The sequence below is a fragment of the Dermacentor variabilis genome, chromosome 11, assembly GCF_050947875.1.
Source record: "Dermacentor variabilis isolate Ectoservices chromosome 11, ASM5094787v1, whole genome shotgun sequence".
Taxonomy (NCBI): Eukaryota; Metazoa; Arthropoda; class Arachnida; order Ixodida; family Ixodidae; genus Dermacentor; species Dermacentor variabilis.
Genome location: NC_134578.1, coordinates 58,502,846 through 58,529,061, shown reverse-complemented (window position 1 = coordinate 58,529,061; position 26,216 = coordinate 58,502,846). Strand labels below are relative to the sequence as shown.

General features: G+C 44.0%; 2 protein-coding genes across 2 annotated transcripts in view; one reads left to right on the top strand and one right to left on the bottom strand.

The window, feature by feature from the left end:
* LOC142564024 (uncharacterized) overlaps positions 1 to 26,216 on the bottom strand; it is a 107,825-nt gene that overhangs the window by 55,524 nt on the left and 26,085 nt on the right. The gene's annotated exons all lie outside the window — the stretch shown is intronic.
* LOC142564360 (uncharacterized) lies at positions 10,591 to 25,667 on the top strand. Its single transcript, XM_075675340.1, has 5 exons — positions 10,591 to 10,697; positions 14,522 to 14,655; positions 14,724 to 14,791; positions 24,871 to 24,954; positions 25,403 to 25,667. Exons 1-5 carry the CDS (start codon positions 10,602 to 10,604, stop codon positions 25,540 to 25,542), a joined length of 522 nt encoding a protein of 173 aa, XP_075531455.1. The 5' UTR covers positions 10,591 to 10,601; the 3' UTR covers positions 25,543 to 25,667.

The window sequence follows — 26,216 nt, the reverse complement described above, 5'->3', positions numbered from 1 at the left end:
AGTAGGAGCCCAGTGTTACTATCTGCTATTCCTTCATAGTCGCTGAATACGGTACTTCATACGGCAACAGCTATGCTGGACCTTGGGGGTATCGTGACGTCGTCGTCTATAATCTGAAGAGCATCAAATTGTTCTTCACACTGGAATGTCGCGATGGCGTGCTTCGTTGAGAACGACACACAGGATTCCTGCAAGTTGATAACTGCACCGTTCGCCTGCAAAAAGTCCATTCCAATAATTAAATCCCTTGAACATTCTGGCAGGACAATGAAACTGGCGACGTATGTAAAGCCGCGTATTCCGATTCTAGAAGTGCACCTGCCCACCGGGTTGATAAGGTGTCCTCCGGCGGTTCGAATTTGCGGTCCTCTCCAAGGAGTCAGCACTTTTTTCAGTCTTCTGGCAAGCACTTTACTCATAACGGAATGGTCTGCGCCTGTGTCTACTAAAGCGGTAATTTCGCAGCCGTCTATAAGCACACATAAATCTGAAGCAACGTCACTTTTTCCGCAACTGCTCTCGCGTCCGTCGTCCAGCTCTGGAGGCTCTGTTCTTGCGTCGACAGCGGCCTCACCTCCACAGGTCGCCGGTATTAGTTTTCCCGACGTGGGCTTTGAGGGCGTCGCCTTGGGGAGCTTGAGGATGGACGCGGGCTCGGTGATCGATACCTCAGCGGCACTGTTAACCGAGGTTGATGTTGCTGTGAAGTCTGCGGGCTTTGGCGCGTTGACAAATACTCTTGGATCTCGAAAGGGCGTTCACCGTTTCTTGGGCAAGGAGCATTTACGGAAAACCCCCGAAGTCCCGCTCTGCGGTATTCGCACATCCTGTAGAGATGACCAGCTTCGCCGCAGTGGTAGCACAGTGGGATTCTATCAGGAGTGCGCCATATGTCAGCCTTCCGGAATCTCGTCTCCGGCGGAGACGGCAAGAACCGAGGTTCGGGCACATGCGCAGTTGCCGCGATGAAAGTACGTCCTGGAGATCCTCTGAGTACCTCGGCGTACGATACCGTCGGCCGTACCGGTGACGACGCTTGCGGCTGTGCTGGCGGGTGCTGTTCGCGGACTGCTTGTCTCACTTCTTCGCGAACCACTTCCGCTAACGAAGAGACCGCTGTTGGGCCGTTGTTCAGCTGTTGCCTCTGGAGCTCTTCTCGAACTACAGATCTTATGAGTTCTCGTAAGACCTCGACGCTGTTCCCGAACATTGCCGACATCATATCCATGGAGGCGACGTTCATATCGCGGTTGTAGAGTCTCGCACGCTGTTGAAGAGTCCTTTCCATAGTTGTCGCCTCGGAGCGGAATTCGGCGACGGTGCGTGGAGGGCTCCGAACCAAACCGGCAAAAAGCTCCTGCTTCACACCGCGCATCAGGTGCCGAAGCTTCTTGTCCTCGCTCATGCTCGGATCGGCCCGGCGGAATAAGCGGGACATATCTTCGATATACATTGCCACGCTTTCGTTGTTTCGTTGGCTTCTTGCTTGCAAAGCGGCTTCAGCTTTTTCCCTGCGGTCTGTGCTCGGATACGTGGCCAACAGCTCCCGTCGGAAGTCATTCCACGACCGGAGGATAGCTTCATGGTTTTCAAACCACGTTCGCGCACAGTCTTGCAACGCGAAGTAAACATTGCCGAGCTTCCGGTTTTCGTCCCATCCATTGTAGTCAGCGACGCGCTCGAAGCCTTCCAACCAGTCCTCGGCGTCTTCGAAGGTATCGCCATGAAAAGGCTCCGGCGTCCGCGGCTGATCGACGACGATGTGGGTTGAGGCTGTCTGGGACGTCATTTCAGGATTGTCTGCTGCTGCTATTATAGTTTGCTCCGGCACAAGAGGAAACTCAGGCGGCTCACCACGTAGGCGACGGCTCGTGCGCTGGTGGACAGGCGTGAACTCGTTGGGTCTGAGATGGCGTGGTTCCGGGCTGCTTTCTCCAACTTGAATTGGGCTGGAAATCATTACCCCGCACCTCCACCAGAATTGTAACGAACAATTAAGGGAGTCCAGACACAACTATTTATTGTGGGCTAACTTGTGCCCTGGGGGTAAATAAAAAGGACTGCCGCGTTCTGAAAAGGAGATCAAGAATGCCTTCTTCTATCTCGAGCGTCGCTTCACCTCTTCTTCTTGCAGACGCTGACAACGGCCATCTACGATGCAAGTGCGTGCGGCGAAAACACGTGCCATCATTTCGTCGTCTTTTCTTTCAATGCGCCGTTGTCGTGTTGAGGGGGGGGGCGCACGAACCTGCGCGCGTTGTTTAAATGTTTCTGCCTTGTGTCAATATTGTCACGGAGCCGAGAGGAGAAAGCCGTTTTTGTGTCTTTCTCAGACGAGGAAGGAGATGAGAGACGACGTGCGGGCTACAACGCCATCTTGGTTCACGCTCTACATCTCACTCGGCTTCTAGGTTATAAATATTTGTAAACGGACCTTTTCTTGTATCGATACTGCTAAAGTGCGGCACTCACGAAATATAGAGCAAAAATGGCGGCCGAGTCAGAGAACTCTACACTCTTCCCGCCATGACTGTGCACCCGTATCAGCCGAGCAAAGGAAGTGCTGAAGCTGCCTGGCTTGAGCCCTTCTGGCTGCCGAATGGCGATGTGCGTGCTATGGACGTTGGCCATAACTCCCACAACTCGATCTCTACTGGCAAATGTCTCCTTGGCTTTGGCTCTGGTAGCCGGGGTTACAGGAAAGTAGACCCAGCCCTTCTGCCGCCCATTGGACGGTAATTGTGATAGCAGCATCGTGAACACAGTGTTGCCGATAGAAATCTGGACTATTCAAATGAATGCTTCGCTTCCGACGGACCTCTGGAAGCTGTAGGCCGGTGGCGCCGAACCGTAGCGCGCAGTTCTTTTCTTTCCATGGAACGGCCACTGGAGCGCTGGTACCCGTGTCTCCTTCTGTTCGTAGCACAGCCCGCACAAGGTTTGCTTGGAAAGGTGACACTGACGCCGCGAATAAGTTTTCTTTGAATGTGTTACAGAGAACAAAGCATGGAAAAAAGGATAAAAAAGCAGAAAAGAAAATATTTCTTTAAGGTGTGTATTAACAAGTTGTCTACGATGCGTGTTGTTTGTCAGTCGAGACTGTTACAGGCACCTGCCCTTTCTTGTGATGATTTGTGTTTGGATATATATGTATATATATATATATATATATATATATATATATATATATATATATATATATATATAGATATGCAGTCTCGACTGACAAACAACACGCATCGTAGGCAACTTGTTATTAAACACCTTAAAGAAATATTTTCTTTTCTGCAATATATATATATATATATATATATATATATGTTAGATGTGCTGGATTTTGGATTGTACAGTGCCATGATTTTCGTTTCAGTTTGTCAACGTGAAATAACTACTGAATGTTAATGCCCTGTCCCGGCACCATGCGACATGACTCCTGATTATTGAATGAATGAATGAATGGCGTGAGTTTTTCAGCGGTCTAACGCCAGAGGACCGATGACACGCATTGTTGCTGTTTTGGAAGTAGTCATGTATCCATGATCGTCAATTTATATTACTAGAGCCAGCCACTTGGCTGTTGGGCGGTGGAGAGTGAGCTTGGTTTTGCGAGAAGTGATGACCATCGGGATTCTCATTTTCATGGAATATGGGCTATATTAGGGCCGGCCTTTGCAGTATTTGCACTCTTGTCGACAAACCGTTAGCAATACTTCTATGTGGAAAGATTCCTGATTGATTGCTGAATGATTCCTGAAGGTATTCCTTTGCGCTTGCACGACAGTATGTGCGCTGCCGCCTGATTAGACGCGTGGTGATAGATGTGAATAGTCCTCTGTTCACCTGATCGATTTCAGTATATGGGATTTTGCAATCAGGAGTAGGCAGCCAAAGTGGGGACAGAACGGCGCCCGGCGTAATGCCTATCGGGCGATCTGGTTATCCGTTTTGTTATCCCCCAGCAGTTCCTGTCAAATCATGATCACCTGCTTTATCGTCCCAAATCATCACACGGACTCTGGAAGCTGACGCGGTGGGAGGCTCCCACCGGCGCCCAGGTCGGCTTAAGCAACGTGGGGTTTTCCAATATGCACCTAAATAAAAGTACACGAGCGGTTTGCATTATGCGGTCGCCATGGCAGGGACTCGAGTCCGCGACCTCGTGGTCATGCACCCTCGTGCACTGGTTTCTAAACAACTTCCGTACGTTGCCCTTCTCTGGACGCTACGCACGGTGAGCTGGAAGCACGCCTCTGTATTTTCTGCTGCATGTATTTGGCAACGAAGAAATTTAAGTGTTTCATGATTCATCACATTTCTGTGAGCTCCTAAAATTTGCCGGCAGAATGTACACTGTTTCAAGCAAAGGTCACAGAAACACGCCAAAAGTGATTCAGTGGCCATATGTCCGACCTTTGCCATTAGTTCTTTCGAGCATCAAGATCCCGGCTATGATTCGGTGAAATGGCAAAGAGAAAGGCCGGTTTCTTTACACGTTGCCTCGAGTAGTATCATACGTCAGTAAAACGAAGACGTCGCACAGTATACTCTCAATGCGGTAGCAGGGTATATTTGTCTTTGTAGCTCTTGAAGCACCTTGTCTCAAGTTTCTTCCGTGCTATTTGTTGGTCATAGACGTCTTAAATAGTGCACATTTTCATTGAAATAGCAAGTTATGCCTAATGTTGGCACTGGAACGTGTCTACTCCGAAGGTTCTTGTCTGTCATATTCGTAAGAAAGAAAGAAAAGCAATGAGAAGAAAATTCTGGCCAGAACTCATTTGCAATGACTATTCAAATATGCAAATAGCCGAAGCGCGTCAAGTGAGAGCTATGCGCCGCAGCCGGCTTCTCTGTCCTCGGAGGCACACATCCATTCGCACATACATTGCAGCGCATACTCGGTGGTAATACTCAAGTTGGCGTCGAAGAAGTTCACTGAAGAGCGGCACATAACTTAGAGCACATATCCACGGAAACGGCCGACATTTTTAGATGGCACTATCTTCGGAATCTGCCCTTATTTTAGACTAGAATTGATAGCCGGAAAGAAACTTGTCAGACGTAAAATGCCATGAAGGATGTACGAAATAAATAACGTCCGTAGCAACGACCGTTAACCGCCGATTGTAAGTAAGATGGCGCCGCAGCGCCGCACGACGAAAAATATGCGGGCTAAATCAAGGCGCACAGTGTCTGGGCCCCGCTTAAAGGAAGTCAATCGACGTGCCCTTGATAAAGTAACCGGTGAACAAGAGAATGTATGTCGACAGAAGCAGACCCAACCGGAATACGACGTATAGTGATTGTGGAGTCTTTCTGCCATTATCGCTTTCATTTTTAACAGATAACTTTATCTTTTAAAGCACTTAGTTCATGGAAATTCTAAAATTTTATTTCCCGTGATATCTCGGAAAAATCCAATCATTTCTTGGATAATCCTCCATAGGGCGTTGAAGCCACAGAAAAAGCAACAACAGCTACACAGAGCCATCATAATCAGATCCATGCTGGCTCATTCAGACTCCTTACTCGGGCTCATTCACACTCAGAAAACCACGGGCTCATAGGGGAACTATAGATATGGTGTTCTCACGCCCACTCAGGTGATAAACTGTGGTGGGCATAAAGGATGTCTCAGGGTGGAGCGAACGTTTCAATAAGGGAGATTGTCTTCGTCTTCAGGGCAACTGTTTTTCTTCAGCATTAGGCATATATATATATATATATATATATATATATATATATATATATATATATATATATATTTATCACCTCAGCCCAAATGGGACATGAGATTAACAAGCTGCAATCATAAGCGTGAGCGAAATACGTGCGCTAGAATTGAGGTTTTAATTGTAGGGTGTGTGTAGTTTGTAATAAAAAGTTAGAGCGCTAAAAAGACACAAGACGTAGAAAAAGACACATATACCAAACGCGAGTCTGGTGTGTGTTTCTTTTTGTACGTCCTGCGTGTTTTTATCACTCTAAGTGTTTTTATATATTGCATTACCAACTTAGGCACCTATCCATTCGGTGTAGTTGTTGTGGTCGCCTATATGTGGCTCCTAACGACTACGGGCTATTCACCAACAAATGGGTGAATTATTCCAAGACATAATGGAAAATGTTATTTCTGAACTAACATTGACTAAGTGCTATAGAAATTCATTCTTAACAGATAATTTTAAAGCTGTAATATCAGAAAGAATCAGCACATCTTTTACGTTGGAGTCCGACTGGCCGACATGCGTTCTTTTATTCACCGGTTACTTCTTCAAGGGTGCGTTGAGGAACTTTTTTAGTGAGGTTTAAAACACTGTATGCCTTGATGAAGCCTATATAAGCGCGTATATATATATATATATATATATATATATATAAATATATATATATATATATATATATATATATATTGTTACGGGGAGAAAATATATGCATTTACAATATATACAGTTACAAGGTTGAAGCTCAATAGCCAGGGCCACACCACGCAGCGGCCGTGGCCACACCATCTACCGATCCTCGAGACACTTCAACCTCCTCTTCACCTCCCACGTGACAATATATATATATATATATATATATATATATATATATATATATATATATATAACGGTGTTTACACTGTGGCGTCATGTTGCTTACAATCGTATTTGCTACCAAGGGATATATTTTTTTATTACGTATAGCATTCCTGGGTTTACACGTCAGACCAGTTTGTTTCTGGCTATCAAATCTAGTCTGAAATGCGGGTCGATACCAAATATAATGCCATCTAAAAATGTCGATCGTTTTCTTGGATATGTGCCCCTAGGTGTGTGCCGCTCTTCAGTGAATTTTTTCAACGCCAACTTTATTATTTACCACTGAATATGTGCTGGGGGAAAGAGAAGCCGGCTGCGGCGTACACCTCGCACTTGACGCGGTTAGGCTATTCGCATATTTGCATATATAGTCATTGTAGATGAGTTCTGCTCATAATTTTCTTTTCATTGATTTTCTTTCTTCCTTACGAATATGACACCCAAGAAGCTTCGGAGTAAACAGGATCCAGAGCTAACATTAGGCATAAGTTGCTATATTAATGAAAATGCGCATGATATAAGGCGTCTAGGACCAATAAATAGCACGGAAGAAACTTTAGACAAGGTGTTTCACGAGCTACAAAGCCAAATATAACCTACTAGCACATCGACAGTATATTTTGCGAGCGTCTTCGTTTTAATGACGTATGATACTACTCGAGTCAACGTGAAAAGAACCGGCCTTTCTCTTTTCCATTTCGCTGAATCATAGCTGGGATGTTCATGAATGAAACAACTAATGACAAGGGTCGCACATATGGCCACTGAATCACTTTTGCCATATTCATGTGACCTTGGCTTGTAAAGGTGTACATTTTTCCTGCATATTTTAGAAGCTCACGGAAATGTGATGAATCATGAACCACCTATATTTCTTCCTTACCAAAAACATGCAGCAGAATATGCACAGGCCTGCTTTCAGCTAACACTGCGTAGCCTCCACAGAAGGGCAACGTACGGATTCGTTTAGAAACCAGTATACGAGGGTGCATGAGCACGAGGTCGCGGGCTCGAATCCCTGCCAGGGCGCCCGCATCATGCAAACCGCTCGTGTGCTTTAATTTAGATGCACGTGAGAGAACCCCAGGTTGCTGAAATTAACCCGCTGCCCCCCCCCCCACGCGGTACCTCGCACAGTGTGTGTGTTATATTAGGCCAATAAACCAGATCAACTTGGTTTGACACAATGAAGTACAGGATAACAAAAAGGATAACTAGATCGCCCGATAAGCACTGCGCTGGGCGCCATTATATCCTTATTTTGGCTGCTTACCCCGGACTGCAGAATCAATTATCCTGCAATCAAGCAGGTGAACAGAGGACTATTCACATCTATCCCCACGCGTCCAGCCAGGCGGCAGCGCACATACAATCATGCAAGCGCAAACGAATACTTTCATAACGCCAATCAGGAATCATTCAACGTAGAAGTATTGCTAATGGTGCGTCGACAAGAGTGTAAATACTGCTAGGGCCGGCCCTAATACAGCCCATATTCTATGAAAATGAGAACCCCGGCTGCCATATTTTCTTCAGAAACCAAGCTCGCTCAACCGCCGAACTGCCAAGCGGCTGGCTCATGTCATACAAACTGACGATCAACGATACATCACTGCTTCTAAAAGAGCAAGGATGCGAGCCGCCAGCGAGCCTCTGCAGTTATACCGCTCAATAACCCACATCATTCAACCACTAGGAGTCATATTGCATGGTGCCAGGGACAAAACCAAAAGGCCGCACAAGTTCAGCTTAACGGATATCGGTGCTCCCTACATTACATGGCATTAACATTCTCCACTTATTTCCCAGTGACAAACTGGAACGTGAAAGCATGACACTACATTTGAAAAGTCAGCACATCTAGTTTTATCTACAGATAACCAAAAAAGATAAAACATCATAACAAAAGGCAGGAACGTAACCGTCTCGACTGACAAACAACATGCACTATATGCCACTTGTTATGGAATACCGTAAAGAAAAATTGCCTTTTACATATTTTTATCCGTTTTTTTGTGATTTCTTCCCTGTAACAAATTCAAAGGAAACTTATTCGCGGCGTCATTATAACCTTTCCAAGCAGATCTTTTGCGGATTCTGCTAGGAACCGGAGGGGACTCGGGTACCAGCGTACCAGTGGCCGTTCAACGGAAAGAAAGGAATTGCGCCCTACGGTTCGACGGAAGGGAAGCATTCATCGTAATGGTCCAGATCTCTATCGCCAACGCTGTTCACGAAGGTGCTCTCACAATTACTGTCCAATGGCCGGCAGAAGGGCTGCGTCAGCTTTCCAGTGACCCTGGCTGCCAAAGCCAAAGCGACATTTGCATGGCAAAATCGAAGGCCGGGTGGCGTTGCCAGCGTGCACATTGTGCGCTGGTCGCCATTCAGCAGCTAAAGCCTTGAACCCACGAAGCTCCAGCACTCCCTTTTCTCGGCTGATAAGGGTGCAGAATCACGGCGGGAAGATTGTAGAGTGGAGAACTTGTGATCAATAAGCACCTCGGCAGCTGATTTCGTAAACTGAGGAACTGGTGCCTTTCTAGGGCGTTCATCGCTGTACTGCTGTCGAATCATTTCGAGTAGTCTACATTTGCCTCGAAATTTGCCGCCCAAGGCACCAATAGGTTTATGTTCCAATAGCCACCAATAGCTTTTATGTTCGAGCAGAAGCGAATGCTTGGTTATTTCGAATAGCGAATTCTCGAATGGAATACCAATCGAACAGCGAAGAATCTTCAATTCATATTCGAATATCGAAAATTTGAATGTTCGTATTTTTATCCTGATTCATATTTCGTATATACTGATTTTATAACACTTTACGAAATAGGCTTACACAATTTACTGTGTGTCCGGGCACCTTTCTATTTGTTTAAAACTTTATTTATTGAACGTGAGTCCATCATTCACCGGGACCTGGATGTACTCGGACGCCTCATTCAGGTTCTCTAATTTAACCGACAGAGCTTGTGGATGTACAGTTAGATTAACTCGAGATCATGCACTATCATCCTCTCACGTAAATTTCGCGGATTCAACGACGCGAGAAATCGCATGGTATTCGGATGTGCCTAAAGTGAGTGAGAGGGCCTCATCACCTTGCGGCCTGCCTTCATGAGGCACACGATGAGGCCGAGGGAGAGGACACCACGTCGTCGCCATGTGCAGTTGCATTGTTCGGTTGTGCTCTGTTTACTTGTTATCTTCCCACGTGAGGCCCATAGCTATAGGGAGCCTGGCTAGCGCAGCATTGTAGACTGGTGAGGGCTCGCAGTCCCAATTCTTGTGTTGGTTCAGAAGTGCAGTGTATCTTGAATAAACAGAACAAACTTCAGCCGTGCAAAAGAAAAAAAGGTTAATTGCAAAATATGTTCCTAAACGAAAGCATGCAAAATCCACTTTATGATTTATATCCTTGTAATAAAGCATATTGCAATATTTCTTGTAATATTTGGCATGGTACTGTAGAGTAGTCATTAAAGCAGCCTGTTAGTTTTCAGCTCGTTTGCGTAAAAAAGCAGCCAAGTTAGAGGGAGCTGCAGTTCCAGACATTGGTCGACTGCTTACACACAACGCTTTAGTCGATCATGCGTTTCCAAAAATTTTCCGATGCACCTCTTTAATGTAAAATTTTCATTCGAACTTTTGCTACACCAACCCTTGTTACGTGTGTATAGGTATCGCGTGGATGCGTAAATGCGTTGATGAACAGCTTGAACGTCATTGCATTTTAATAGTTGACCTATGGGATATAGTACATATCTTGTTAGACTTAGTATAAGCATGCATGACGTAAATGCATTTTTACAGTACGCAGGCACGTTTGGAAAGCTGTTTTCTTTTTATTATATTCTGCTAAGCGCACGTGTGAAAAATTCTAGCAACCCCATATCAGGACTTAGAAAATAGTAAAAACAAGTTTAGATAAAGGTCAATCCGCATCATCTCTCTACATATAAAGGGCCGAGCGAACCAGGGAAGCATTGCATTAGCGATTCGCAGTTTGAAAGCATCATGAAGAAGCAAGCTTATGCAGCACTGATTTTGGCGGCCTTATTCACTATTTCCAGAGCACAGCACTTTGATTTCCGCACCTATAATGTGCAAATGGTATGTTTATTTTGCGCATTTGCTTATAAGCGAACCATTGCTCTCGACTGCATTGTGAGCCTCCAGTAGATGCTCCTAAATTATACAAATTTTTGAAATGCACTTGAGATAAGAAACGTTTGTAAGCTGATGATATTGACAACAAAGGCTGTTTCGGTTTTAGCTGTGATGGTGCACGTTTGCACGAAGTTCTTTAATCACAACAGTTTAAACCTGCTGCCTCCTTTCTCTCCCTCTCCCTCTCCCACCGCAACGTAAATGTACGAGGGGGAACCCAAAAATAACCGGAATTTCCTGATAACAAGCATGGACATTACTTGTCTTTCAAATAGAACCTCAATCACCCTCAAAGTACTCTCCAATAGTACTAACGCACTTGTCTAAACGTTGCTTTATTGCTGGTAGCACCTTGCAAATTCGACCTTTTTTTACACCTGCTAGCGCAGTCGTAACATCGCGTTTGACTTCGTCGACATCGGTGAAACGCATGCCTATCGAGTCCCTTCTCACCCGAACAAACAGACAGAAGTCCGCAGGAGCCAAATCTGGCGAATAAGGCGCGTGGGTCAAGGTACTCGCCTGCTTTGCGCCCCAAAATCTCCGAACACCGAGAACGGTGTCCGCGGGTGCATTATCATGATGCAGGATACCACTTACCGGAATTACACAAGGCCGGGGGTGTGGGGAGGCTCCGGAATAATTTCTACCGCCTACGTTCAACTCGGAGCCAATTTTACAAACGAGAGTGGAGGAGGACGAGGAGGAGGAGGAGGCATGAACGTTTATTTACGAAACAGTATCCCGGGGTAAGCCCCGATACTACTCTCGGTGGGAGGTCTCCTCATTCTAGGAACCCTCTGGCCTTCGCTGCCCCCTTGGTCTTGGCGACGAGGCGTCGTTGTCATTCCAGGTCCTCGGAGACGAGCTTGGCCTACCACGTTTCGATGAGGTCTTCGCTGCGTTTTCTTTTTAGAGCGCAGCTCTTTAGCGTCCGTTCCTGGGTTTCGCGTCGTCGTCGGCGTCGGCCTCGTAACCAGCTCCGCCCCCCTTTCATCCCCCCAGCGCTAGCAGCGACCGACTGATACCGCTGGATGCCGCTGACGCCGCTAGAGAGTCAAGATAACGTGACTGCATAGAACACCGTCGCCGCCATGCAGAAAGAGGAGGAAAGGGTCCCCCCCCCCTGTTCTTGTGTGGCGGATAGCCGGGGTTGACTCACTATCGCCGTCAGCGGCATCAGTCAGTCGCTGCTATCTCTTCCCTCCTCCCTTTATCGTGTTGTCCGCTTGCTGCGCGCGCTTCTGCCCCCATCGTTTGCCGCTGGGTGTACACGCCGCCCCCCTCCGCTTCCGCTTACTGCTGGTTGCTCTCGACGGCGGCGATGAGCCTCCGCTTCGGCGGCGCGAACTGCAGGGTCTTCTCGGCGGCGGCGATGAGCCTCCGCTTCGGCGGCGCGAACGGCAGGGTCTTCTCGGCGGCGGCGCTTAGCCTCTGCTTCCCCCACGGCTGTGACAACCTCGCGAGGCACTTGTATAGATCTCGTCTTTGAGAATCAAGCATTGGTGTACCAAGTCGAACATATATCAGTCTATTTCTCCGACCACAAAGCTTCCTTCATGACTGTCAAGAACTGTTAGTGGAGTCTTTGTTAAAGGAATACGTGTGAAAAATAAAAAAAAATTATGTGATAGCGCATACATGTGTTGCTCGATTTCTTTGCCTCAATCTATTCAAAAGGTGAAACAGCTTATTTGCTGCGCTCAAATTTCGCATTAGGAAGTAACGTAATCGTCGGTATTTTTTTTTAATTTCGCCTCTGTAGAAATGCGTTCGCCGTGGCCTAGAACAGAACCGAACCACCTTGTACTCGGCGTCAGAATGGCATACCACTGTGCTACTAGCGCGTGTCATGCCCGTTTGTAAGCTTCACTTCTAACTATGAAGCGATGGTCCAAATTAATTCGCCAGTGCGGCACCGGCGGGGCACCAAATGAAAGTTTACAATTCGATGTATTGTGGCCTATCGCCCGGCAAAGTGCCCAAAATGAGTGCTGCTGTAACATGGAGCTATTCGAAAACGTCAATCATTTGCAAATATTTTCCTGGTCTGTCGCGAAAAATATTTAAAATAAAGAGCAGAATAAGTAAGAAAGAAATCGATATTTTATAGCTATTGTCCTTGCGTCTTTAGATGACAGTCCAGTGACTTAGACATTCCTTTTTTTATAAATCATTCTGTCTTCCGAAACATTGAGCTCATAGGGAGAGTTTCGTAATTTGTATGACTGAAGAGTTCTGTATCTGTGGGCACTTAGGGTGAAGTGATTATGTCGCACACACTTCCGGTATTTGTTTTAACGGCGACGTGTTAGCAAACCGTTCGAGCAAAGTGCAACGCATCATACAAAAACTGCGAATAGGGTGGCGTAAACTATAGGCAGATTAGAGTATTCTCATAGTGTATTATTGTAATATACTATTGTAGTATCAACCACGAAGGATCGCGTGCGGAAGGTATTAGAAACCTTGAGAAAATTCGCTATTTATGATGTTAGCATTTAGTCGTTTATTCATCTGCTTCTACGCAAATTTCCACTAGCGCTCTGTCTTACTGTAGGAAGGAATTCTATGGCTCAAATGTGCATGTTGCCACTGCAAATACTTCAGCAAATTTGATCGTTGGGTATCCCGGTCGGTACAAGCTTGATCTTTTTTATTCCCTGAAAAGTACACGTGGAGACGATGAAATGATATGCCTTAGTATTTTAGAAAGTAAAATGTCGCATTTAGTTCGCGCTTGGGTTCAGGCTTATCTTTAGAACGTGGCCTATGTTTTATGTAATTCACAACCGTGAAATGAAAGCATGTTGTGCAGGGGGATATTCAAAACAAGGCAAGCTTTTTGAAATACTATGTACGTGAAGGCGAGTTGTGGTGCTTGTTTCGTTTTTGTTCTCGTTTGTTTGGGTGCCACCTAGTACACACGAGAAAGCGCACACCGAGCCTTGCACCTCAATGTGCTCACATACCGAGATGACCAGTAACGCGCAAGAGAAATACCACGGGACAACGTTCTGTGTCATGGATTTTCCGATCCATGGGGCGAGAAAAGGCGGCTCATTTTGCTATATCTAATCAATTAAGCTTAAGGTTCATTGTTACTTAAGCTCGGAGATATTGCCCGGATGATCCAGCAAGGTAGCTAAGTTGCAACAGCGTTTTGTAGCTGAGTGCAAGGTCGCTCGTTCAATTCCTGACTGCTGTGGCTGTGTTCTGATTGGAGAGGAAGGCAAAAAGGGTCGTGTGCTTGAATTTAGGTGCGCAATAAAGAATCCACGTTGCCTAAATATTTCCACAGCATCCATTTCCCCTCCCTATAGTGTCTCTCGTAGCCAGTGCGTTTCTTTAGGGCATACGGACAATACCCGGCCACTCTGCGCCTCGAAAATATGCCTCGCTGGGGCGGTCTACATAGCCCATTCGTTAGGTTAACGACAGAATCATTTTAACGGGAACTCCTAGGCAACGAAAAGCAACCAACCTATTCTAGGCACCCCGCCGGAAACACCTAAGTCATTGTCGCGTATTTGCTTTTAATAAAAATCCGCTCTCTCTCTCTCTCTATCTCTCTCTCTTTGAGGCGTGAACACCATAACTCAGTTTTTCTTTTTTTTAGCCGAGTGTAGTATTTCGCACTTACTCTTTCTTCCTGATTGCGCATGGCTCATCATACCACATGTTAAGCGTTCCGTATCTTAAGTGTTGATAGCAGTGAATTGAAACAGCACTTGAATATGAACACAACCTGTTTCCACACGTTTCAGTTTATGAACACAACCTCGCGAATATGGACGTATGAGACTACTCAAAACACAAGTTTCGTTTGCAAAGTGGATGACATGGTTAATATAACTGAAGACTACGTGTTCTTCAACAGATCTTACTGGAGCTCAAATTGGTAAGCAGTGCTCCATATATAATAAAGTAATCCCGCCTAATCTCACCAAACCTCTCTCGTACGAATAGGACAACGGTAACGCTGGAAGGAACGTTCAGTAAAGAGGACCTCAGCACGATGTTTGTCGGTGGCATAGGTAAGTTATGAAGTGAAGCACATTTAACTGCTCAACATTTTATGTTTTCATCGGTTCTCGCGAGAGCCTATCGCTGTCAGGAATTATAATTCAACCGCTATGAAAGGCTTAGCTGGTCAATCATCTTTACTAATTAGGGTCCAGGATCAGACCTCTCAAATCCTGGCAGTCCAGAGGGCTCGCGAGAAGGCCGTCAGGTTTCACCTGATGGCCCAGGAGTGGGCCTAGCCAGGTGACGTTGAGTTTGCTTCCGTTTATAGTGGCTCAAATAAAGTTGTTTCGTTCACTCACTTACTCACTCACTCACTGACTCTATCAAAAATAGATTGTCGCTTGGGTAACCCCATACACTGCACAAGCCTTACTCTTCCTTAACATGAGCAACCATTTCAATGATTAGAAGTGGCCGTGACCTCGAACCTTATCTTGAAAAAGGAATCGTATGTTTTGGTATTGAATAATGAACTCGAAAGACTTTCCCAATGTTGCATCTCTTGATTAAAAAGAATTCTGGCCTTTTAGAGTGCCAAAATCACCACATGATTATGAGGCACGCCAGATTGTGGGATCCCAGAATTATTTTGGCCCGGTGGGGTTGTATACCGCGCACCTAAATCGAAGTACATGAGCGTTTTTGCATTTCGTCCCATGGAAAGGTGAGCACTCCGCCGTGAATTGAATCCACGACGTCGTGGTTAACATCCCAAAACTATAGCTGCTGTCACCACAGCAGATTACTCTTCGAAAGCGCTTTCAAATATATGACATATAACAACTTGTCACACCCAGGCCCAACTTATTGCTATATGCCAAACATAAGTAGCTGTATTTATTTATTTATTTATTTATTTATTTATTTATTTATTTATTTATACATACTGCAGCCTCAATAAGCCTATTGCAGGGGTGGGATGAACAACAAACATACAACATTTGTAAACAAGCTTGCGTGAAGTTTCAATGGTAGTGGTCTGATGTTACCCGGTAATGAGTTCCAGAGTTCAATTATTGGTGGTAAAGAACTTTATTGAAAGGATCAGTGCGGGCAAAAAAGGTTGAGATATTTAGAGCATGGTGACTCCTCGTACATGAGGGTTGGGAAAAAGTCAGATAGTTATCTAGAGAGGAGATGCGAGGAGAATTGATTAACCTGCCAAGGAATATTAGGCATTCAAGTTTGCGACGCTCTGCAAGAGGAGCTCTGCAAACGCACTGCCTTTTTTGCAGTGATTATAATTTTTTTGACTTCACAGTGTTTGTATGGGTTCCATACAACGCAGCCATATTCGAGAATGGGGAGAATGAGGGTTTTATATGTTAGAAGTTTAGTTTCTTGAAGAGCCAGACGCAGCGTACGATATAAGTAACCTAGTCTTTTAAGGGCCTTGTTACAGGTGACATCAATGTGCTTGGACCACGACGAATCATGTGTTACTAGGATGCCTAAATATTTGAATTCGAAGACCCTATTTAAAGCAATATCGTTAAAGACATAGGCAAAGAAGGAAGGGGATGAGCGTCGTGTAAAGGACATGGACACAGTTTTGGAAAAGTTGATATTCATTTGCCATGCTTTGGACCAGTTACAGAAGTCCGCAAAATAATTGTTAAGGACAACATGATCAGTAGGAGATTTAATTGTATGATATAAAGCGCAATCATCAGCAAAAAGACGTATTTTAACTGAGATGTGTAGGGAGAGATTATTAATATATAGCAGGAATTAAGGAGGACCCAGTACTGAACCTTTCGGAACTCGTGATGAAACAGGCATCAAGGATGAGTTAGTAGATTTGAAACATACATATTGCGACTGCTGGGAAACAAAGTCCGATATCCATCCAACCAAAGATGCATTTTTTAGTACAGCGAACAGCTTGTGCATAAGTTTAAGGTGTGAGAAAGTGTCGAAGGCTTTTGCAAAGTCAATAAACATAGCATCCATCTGGTCACCTATGTCTAAAGAGCTGCTGATGTCAAGAACGAATTCTGTCAGTTGTGTTATAGTGCTACGGCCACGTCCAAAACCATGCTGGAAAGTGCATAACATTTTGTTAGTTTGAAGAAAATCCATAATATGTTTAAAGGTAATGTGTTTGAGTAATTTACACGAGTGTGCTGTTAAGGAGATTGGCTTGTGGTTACATAACAATTTAACGTTACCCGACTTAAATAAGGGCAAAATTGAAGCAAGTTTCCACGAGGGAGGAACGGTGGTGGTTGAAAGAGATTTTCTAAAGCTAATTATTAGATATCTGGTGCACCAAGGAGAGCATCGAACGAGAACAACAGTCGGGATACCGTCGGGATCGCACGACTTCTCGGTGTCTAAGTTTAGGATTAAGTTAAGTACGCCCTCAGTAGAGAGTTATCGTCGATTGGAGGGTATGGCTCAGAATCAAAAACAGAGGTTACACAGTTATCAGTCTTAAAGACAGAGGAGTGGAAGTACGTGTCAAAAGAAGAATCTGTTGTCAGCGAATCAGAAACTGCAGCACTGTCAACATTGGAGAATAACGAATAATAATAGCTTTCCAAAATTTTCGGGGATTAGCCAGCATTAATTTCGGCAAGGTTACCTTGTAATAAAATTATTTTGCAGCAACCATTACAGAACAGAGTTCCTTTTTAGCCCTATGGAATTGCATGAGCTTTGTTGAGTCACCACAGCGTTTCGATCGATGTAATCTGGCTACACGACGTGAAAAATGCAAAAGGTCCTTAGTCATCCAAGGAATTTCAGTGTTTGTTTTCTTTGTTTTTAAAGGAATGAAAAGGTTGGTAAACTTACTGACAAGATTTTCCAAGAAACTTGTCAAGGTATTAGTATCACTAGTGGTACTTATTAGTTCATACTCATTCAAAGAATAGCATATGGCGTCTGTTATTGCGAAATCATTAGCGCGGTTAAAGTAGGAAATGTGCGGTAGATATAGCGGGATTTCGGGACTATGCCAGGAACTAAAATTAACACAGCACTGTGGTCCGATATTCCATCAATAGCATCGCATTCGTAACCGGCATTAAAAAGCGATGTAGTAAGAAAGACAAGATCAAGGACGGAAGTTTGCCAAGTGAAATCCTGAACGATCTGGTGCAGATCACAGGACAATGAAATGTGGACGAACTCCCACCCGATGGCTATTTCGTGTCCACTTACTTTCATAGAATCAATCAATCATTATTTTCATTCTGTCAAAGATACAGAAAGAAGGACTGTGACAAAAATCTTTTTTGTCAGAACAGCTTGAATAGGACACAGCCCCATAGAAAAATTTCGGAGCGGTAACAGCACTACCGTAAGATAAATCAACAATTGAAACTTAGCAGACAGCGTAGTACTATATGGCACATGCTAAGTAATGCAAATGTAAAGTTATTACAGGAAAGTTAAAGCACATTTTACAATCGCCATAAATATAAATACAAAACAGTTTTTTAAAAGAAATGAGTATCTGAAATGCTATCAAATTACAAATATCTAGAATAAGTACACTGAATTTACATGAAAAAATATAGAAATCAACTTGTTACAAATAGTTACTTACAACCTGATGAAACAATTCGATACGGTTAAGGATTTGATAAATGACACAAGGTTTGTAATAAAACAAATGTTAAGTAGTAAAAATCTCAGAGCTATACATCACTATATATAACTTGCGGATATCCTGATATGAACAATCAAACAAGTCAAAATTGTTAAGGTCATCGTGATTCAGAAGAGAGGGAAGAGTGTAAGACAAGCGCTCTTTGCCAGAGTTTAATCGTGCTTTCTCTACTTTGCAATTTTCTCCGTGATGCGTGGGATAATTTAAATGCCTAATTCTTAAATTGGCAGAACGCGCAAATTGGTTATGCTCTTACGAGTTTCTAATTTGAATTTTCTGTTTAACGTATAATTGTATGTCTGGTGTACTTTAACTATTCCTGAACTGCACAATAAAACAATAGTGGATGCCGCAAAAGCCGAATTGAAAATATGTCTAATTCAGTTTTTCTGAACCAAGTATATTTGATTAAGATTAGTGACTGTTGTTGTAACCCATACTACTTGGCAATAATTGAAACGAGAGCTAAAGAGCGAGTGATAGAACACAAGCTTGATTCCTTTTGGAAGTAAGTATCGAAGCCGACCAAGTACACCTGTCACCTGAGCTAATTTTTGCAGGACATGTCTTACGTGGTAATCCCAGCTCATATTCGCGGAAAAAATATGCCAACCATTTAAAATGGTGAACTATTTCAAGAGTGAGTGCTCAGTACTATGTCTTCATGAGGTGGAATAATATTATTTTTTGGTGGGAATATAACAGCTTTTGTTTTGTTTTTGTTAATACGCATAGCATTTCCTGCTGCTGACCATCTCTATAGCGTTTTCATTGTGCGATTACAAGTTCTTATAAGCTCGTGAATATCATGCCCTGAAATATGTAAGACCAATCAACACCAGGAGCATTAAAATCGCCCATGCAGATAATGTTGGATGAAGTAGTATTATGGCTATGCGAAAATTCACATATATTGTGTAAAGGCTCAATATAAGAACACGGCAAACGCTAAATTACCCCTATAACCAAATACATATTTTCGAGTTGAAATTTACACCACAAATACTTAGTGTCAGCTGGGGCAAGGAGTACAGAAAATTGAAGGTGAGATTTAAGAATGAGAGTAACACCGCCTCCTCTCCCAATTTTTATGTCACGCCGAACCACTTTGAAACCAGGGGAGGTTACCTAAGAATCATGCACACCATCATGTAACCAGGTCTCAGGAACACGGATAATATGTGGCGAGTAAGACGAGACCAAGGAAAGAAATTTAGAGGAATTGCTTACAAGGCTTCTTGCATTAACGTTTAAAATGGAAAATTTATTGCCAGTGGCGTGAAGTCAAGGGGATTTGGTCCTAGCAAGTGTTTCGGTGGGTTTAGTTGAGCCAACAGATGATCTGACGAGAGTATTGGATGTGCTATCCCAATGGTGTTGTACCCTGTCAATAAATACATGATCAAATAGAAGTTAGAGATGAGCCACTATCCCTATGAGAGCAGGATGCTTCCCAGAGCTTCTTGCGAATATTGCGAACCTGTAGCGAGAACTCTTCTGAAATACGAAAGCTACTGTTTTTAAGTTTATAGCAATTGATCAGCGCCAGCACCTTATCCTGAAAATCAAGGAGCTTCATAATAAGTGGACGTGACCGGTCTCTGAAGTTATTGCCGAGTCTATGGCACCTTTCGATACGCGGACGTGCGATCTCAAGAGTGTCCTGGAATCATTTAGCAATGTTGTAAGAAAGTTCTTTTTAATTCTCGTTAGGGCCGTAGCTGAGACCATGTATACTAATGTTGTTTCTATGCGACCTGTTTTCTCATTGTTGTTTCTGCAAGAAAGTGTTGATCTAGGGCTTTTTAATTACTGGATTTGAGTGTGTAGGTTGTCATTAGAATCATGCACACTACTAGACGTTGAGGGTCACTCCAGAGAAGCTACACGAGTTTCCAAAGTTTCAAATCTCGTGTTGACAGACCACTGAAACATTTGGTTTCAGCAATATCCAGAGCCAGTTTTTTTGGTCATTTAAGAGTTCGGAGAGCATTTCAGGATCGCGCTGAGAACAAGCGTTGGGATCAGGGTTAACTTCCAGATCGCCGCTAAATAAAAGGCCGCGGGCAGCATTTAACAGAGCAAAATACAAAAAAAATATCGACAAAGCCATGGTTGCAGTCATGTGGGCGAGGTGAAATCAGCATATATCGGTCATCAGAATGGATGCACTGAGAATTGGCAAGGTAACATGCCTGCGTGGTTTACAGACAGCGGATTAACATGATGCTCACGTTTCTGTTGCCTCGCCCACTGAAGAAGGCAACTGCCCGGGGACGCTTTTATAGCCGTAAACCATGTCGTCGTGGAACCTGGTCTGTCGATGATTGGGCGGTGGATTGTGACGTTAATCTTCTCCAGCGAAGCATGCGCGATATGGACCGATAACGTGAGGAGCAATCTGCCGTTGTTATCCGCAAGGAAGATGGGGTCGGCCACGCTTTGACCGCCCGGCGCATCCATGACACGGCGTGGGAACGATGATGATGACAAGTGCAGCGCGACGACAGTGACATGCGCCGCAGCATTCTCGAACATTGAGGCAACAAGGTAGCGAATTGCATTATGATCAGACAGAGGGTCAACGTAATGCCCGCACTGCTGTTGCCTCGCCCACTCATTTTTTTTTCATTTTTGGCATCATTGAAAATAGGCACCCCAATATTGGCTCAAATTTTTGAAGCTTTCGATTAATGTTATGTATTCGAAAAGGCGAACTCCACGCATTAACTTAATTGGAAAACTACTTTTTCTACACTGATTTAAATCTACTTTTTTATGTGCAGTGTAGTTGGAAGAAATAACACAGTTCAGAAGGACATGAATGATTAATTTAAAGTAATTAATACAATATAGTATGCATGATTTGAAGTTTTAGAGGAGGAGGTGCCTCGAGGAAAAACAGTCAGAAGGCCTCCCAAGAGAAAATGCTTAAACGCAGTTATTAGTTCCGCAAGTGAAATGCATACGAAACATTAAACAATAGAGATAATGCAATTTTATAAATGCGACAGCGTAAATAAAGAGCGTGACAGAAAAAGAAACGAATAAACAATAAATAAAAGGCAGCAATCAAGAAAAAAAATGTTTCGAATAACTACTCAAGTGTGATGACTACTTTTAAGAGAACAATAACAAAAGTGAAAGCAATTATTTTTGTCTAACCATTAAAAACGTTAGAGGACAACGAAAAGAATAAAGTGCGCGGTATGTTTCTATAGGTGCGGTTGATGAGTTCCGAAAATTCAGCTGAGAAGACGATTGCCCACGTTTCATTAGGAGTGCGAAATCTGGGTAGTAAGATGTTCTATTCATACAGAAATTTTATTGTGTTGGCACGAGGCACGTTGTTTATATTTAGTTAAACTAAGGGACAGTTTAAGTGTGTAGAGTAGTTGCGGTGTCTTTGAAGTAAATTACGCATGTCAGCCCTCCAGAGCGTTACAAGCGTTTCACGAAGAATGCAAACTATAGCCCGCTGCCCCGAAGAAACAAATAACAATACCCCTAAATAAGAATGAGAATATAGGGAGAACTTCATGTTCAATCGTTACGGAAATTTGTGATCAGTGTGGTTCAACTATAGACTTTGTAGAAACTTGCCTTAGCAAGGACTCAAGCACATTATGCGTCTGCTTTCTGCTATGTTTGCCAGGCTTACGAGAGAACTCTACGTCACGCTGAACTTGCACTCGACGAAACTGGGCAGCATGTTGAGTGTCATGGGTGGCGAAACTTCAACGTTTCTGGTTTAAATGGTAGCTTTGAAATTGATTACTCGACCTTGGTTTGTTCTCTATCCTCTTGCACTTAAAGGAGGCTCACATTACGCTTTCTCGGTGTCCTCGGTGAAGTAAACATTGCTTATATTTGACTAAAGTAAGGCGCACGCTGCTTACCCAAGCTAGGTCAGACCTAATGATAATAGGAAGAACATAAGGCTACATGAGAATGGGAAGTTAAACGTGTGTAGTTTAATTGCAACCGTCGTGAAACAATCCTTACTTCTCAAAAGCGTTATATGCGGGCATGGTCACAAATTGGCAAGTCATATGCGCCAGCATTTGAACGTGCGCGCTTTATTTATTTGGTGCAACTACTCGAAAGCAACCGCTTCATTGGAAATTAGGTTGTGATATTGAAGATTTACAGGTCTGCTGTCAGTAATTATTGCGATAGCGATTACATGAACACTCCAGGAACACCTGTGCCATCGGCATCGCTTTGAGGTTCCGTATGAAGTCCAAGGGCGATAAAATCGTTGCCGCACGCCGTATGCTGTATGTGCGAGCGAAAGCGTGCAAGGGTGAGCCGGCAATCGCGGCCCAACCTCGCGCACGCAAGGGAGGAAAGTGGGGAGGAAGCGCGCCGTCTTCCGTCGATCTCAAGAGTCCAAGGGGAGGGGAGGGATGGACGCGCGTTCTACTACGCGCGCGCCCGCCCGGGCCGCTGTATCTTGAAATCCACCTGCGGCGGGGACGCAGTCCGCCGCAGTCTGTGTTTTCGCGGCTTAGTTCGCACTGGGATGCGGGACGCAGCACGAAATTCACTTCACTCGCTGCTTCTGCCGCGCTTCCACACTCCAGCGTTTTGACAGCGAGCTTCCACGGTCATTGAGTGAGATGTGTTCATCTTTGCTTGTGCGCGCGTGACACCCCGCTTGTTGATTTAGCTAAGACGCCTATTACAGTTTATTCCGTCGACGAAAATACTATCCTTGCTTCGTGTAGCTGTCAATTAATTTGCTATCGTAATAGATGCTTCGCCTTTCGGATGAAACTACGACTTTTTTGTCGAGCACACTTGGCGCGTAATAACCAATGTCACAAAGCAAGTACACTAAGCAGTGTCCTAGGATGTTTGTAGCACGTTTTGAATGCCCATATTTCGGCTAGTTCTTGTGTTTCTTTGTGACTTATGTTGGTGACCATGTGCCAGTTTTATGCTATCGGTACTAGGCGATGATGTCGTGCTGGTCGTCTGTGCTTTCTTCCTCTACATGGACCTTGGACCATCCTTCATTTTCTATTTTACCACAACCACTAGGAATATTAGCATATCCTTGATTATTTACCGCATGCGAGTTTATCTATGACAGAAATGTCTCTATGGTATACATTCGAAAGTTACAATGTTCTGTTATAACTTAGGTTACTTTTCTTGTGGATCAGCGAGGGCGGGGGGCCGGGTAGGGTAAGGAAGCATTGTAGACCTGGAATACTGCCAATGTGCGTTTTAAAAAACAAAAACAAGATCTATTACAGTTAACATTTTAACTACAGCCTTCAGCATGTCTCAAATTTTCGGAGGGTCACATTGCGGACTTCAGGCACGGCTGAGAGGTTTGAGAAAACTAAGAATCGTGTTTATTTTACACAATCTCGACACATGGTGACCTGTCAAAATAGAAGCGCGGACTTAAACATTACAGCTGAAACTCCCTGAAGGGGAATTATCGTGGTGGGCAGTAATATACGGGGGATCATCTATAAGTTTTGTGGAATTTCTAAAAATCGCCTCTGGCAGACAGCATAATTATTGTCGCTGAGCTGGATTAATCGAAGAGGTGGACATTACTAACACGATAAATGGAAAAACATACTCAAATAATTAAAACATCATTAATCAACTTCCTAATTAATTACTTTACGGCACGTATTGATATTCATGAATTGTATCCTGTGGGTTCGCAAGACGGTTCCACTTGTAATGCATTTCATGGATGGTACAAGTTTAGAGATATTATTTCCCAAAGTGTTAGACAAAATGCATGGGCGTTCCAGTTGCTTTTGTGCTTCAATGCATAAACGAGCTTTTTCTTTAAAAAGTAAGTTTAACAACAGCGCATTTTTACGGACAGTTTGGTGGTGCGTATCTCCAAGCTGGTCTCCTTCTACGCGTTCCAAACTCATGGCTACAATTCGTAAATTTCAAGATGGGCCTTGAAGTAATTAAGTGCGAAGCTAGTTTGTGATTCCCTCAATCATACAAATATTTGTTTCCCTTTCTCGGGCAAATAATGCCTGCCTCTGAATAATCAAGCTCAAAGCTAGAACTATGTTATCTGCGAGAGGCAATTAAAAAAAATATTCCGGAAAACTTAAAGATGATCACACTGTATAGAAAGCTCCTAGTTTGCTCGTGTGCGAGCTTAACGTTCTTGCTTCTTCCGTTAGATTAGGGTAGCGCGATCTATGCCTGGCTGTTCTGGCAGATGACACGTAGAAGCAACGCAACCCTTCTTTGGTCGACATCGCTTCCATCCACGTTTGATTTAATTGTCAACATTGTTCGAGTGTCTTTCTAGTCTATTGGCTCTTTTGGCCCTTCCGTGCTAGGTCTTATAGCCACTTCCATATGATTTAGCATTTGGGAAATTACGTATGGCGCCAGACAATTACGCAGGCGCTATATGGCAACGCGAAAGGTTGAATGCGAAACTAACCGAAATGTATTTTACATATTCAGGTATCGGGCCTGACCACAGCGAGACCTTGGAATTTGCGAGCGGCAACTACACGTGTGGTGTTTTTTACGTGAAACTGTCTGGTGGTATGTATGAGTACTTTGTTCTTATTTATCAAGCTAAATACGCCGCTTTTTGTGTTCTTCGCTATGACGTGCCATCAGCGGCGGCAGTGTCTAGCACCAGTAGCCAGTTGTTATTTGTTCGTAAGCGATAAAATTAATAAATAACATGTCCCTGCAATTTTATCAAAAAATGAGCGCATTGCTTCAAAGAGTTTTTAGTGCTGCAAATGTACAACTCGAGGATATACACACACAATGAAGGACAATGGACAGACAAATGTGACTGTATAAGTCATTTTCATTCCTAAGTATCCCGGCATATATTAGGTTATGCAGACTAGGGTCTTACAAAATTTTAGGCTTTACTATTCCTTAAGAATGTACGATCTAATAATTTTACCGCTTTTCCTTTGGTTGAATGAAGACTGATTTGTGTTTATTTGCCTTCAACACATTCACTGTGATTCAGGTAACCTCGCCTGGCGTGAACTCAGGTTCAAGGATGTCAACGAAACCGGAAAACCACATGAGCAGTGCATGCAGTATTTCAACGGTACAAGGCAAACAGGATATGTAATTTACAATGATACGTGCAAAAATTTGCAGTAATATATATGGACACAGTACTAACTCGCGCGGCATTGAAATCAAGAATGGTTCATGTGCGCTGAAAATATTGAGCAATGACTAACAGATGAAATTATTTTTCAAACTTCTGTGCAATAAATTCCTTCATCTGTGGCAATAACAGTCTTGCCTTCTCTTCATTTGGCGCCAAGCGTTTTATTTCCCGTAAGTTCCAAGCGGAAAACTCCTCAATAAAATTCCGCCATATCGATTAAAAAAAACAAAGCAAATCTAAACAAACAGGCTACGGGAGACACCGTGGCGGAGGGCAGCAGATTGATTTCGATTCCATTAGATTCTTTAATGGGCACTTAACTGTAAGTAGAAGACTGTTTTTCAGCCCGCCTCCATCAGAATGTGGCCTCCGTGGCCAAGATTCGTACCCGCGACTTCGTGTTCAGCACAAGAAAGCCATTGCAACTGAGCCACCAGCCAGAATCAGTGCTTAGTTTGTTACAGTGTCAGCCGACGAGTACTCAACGTTTATTTTATTGCGATAGAAATTACATGGACGCTCGAAGCGCAGTTAGACCGTCGCCGTCGCCGTGAGGTTCCGCATAATGTTGAAAGGCGATATAACGCCGTCGCCGCGCGCCCTACGCTGTATGTGCGAGTGAAGGCGTGCGATTGGAACCGATGATCGGAGCTCCATCTGG

What these genes read in the sequence shown, in the direction of transcription:
- LOC142564360 (XM_075675340.1), top strand. Translation starts at nt 10,602, where the DNA reads ATGAAGAAGCAAGCTTATGCAGCACTGATTTTGGCGGCCTTATTCACT. An exon ending in GATGTTTGTCGGTGGCATAG is followed by an intron (nt 14,792 to 24,870) that starts GTAAGTTATGAA and finishes TTACATATTCAG; the next exon opens with GTATCGGGCCTGACCACAGC. An exon ending in TTACGTGAAACTGTCTGGTG is followed by an intron (nt 24,955 to 25,402) that starts GTATGTATGAGT and finishes ACTGTGATTCAG; the next exon opens with GTAACCTCGCCTGGCGTGAA.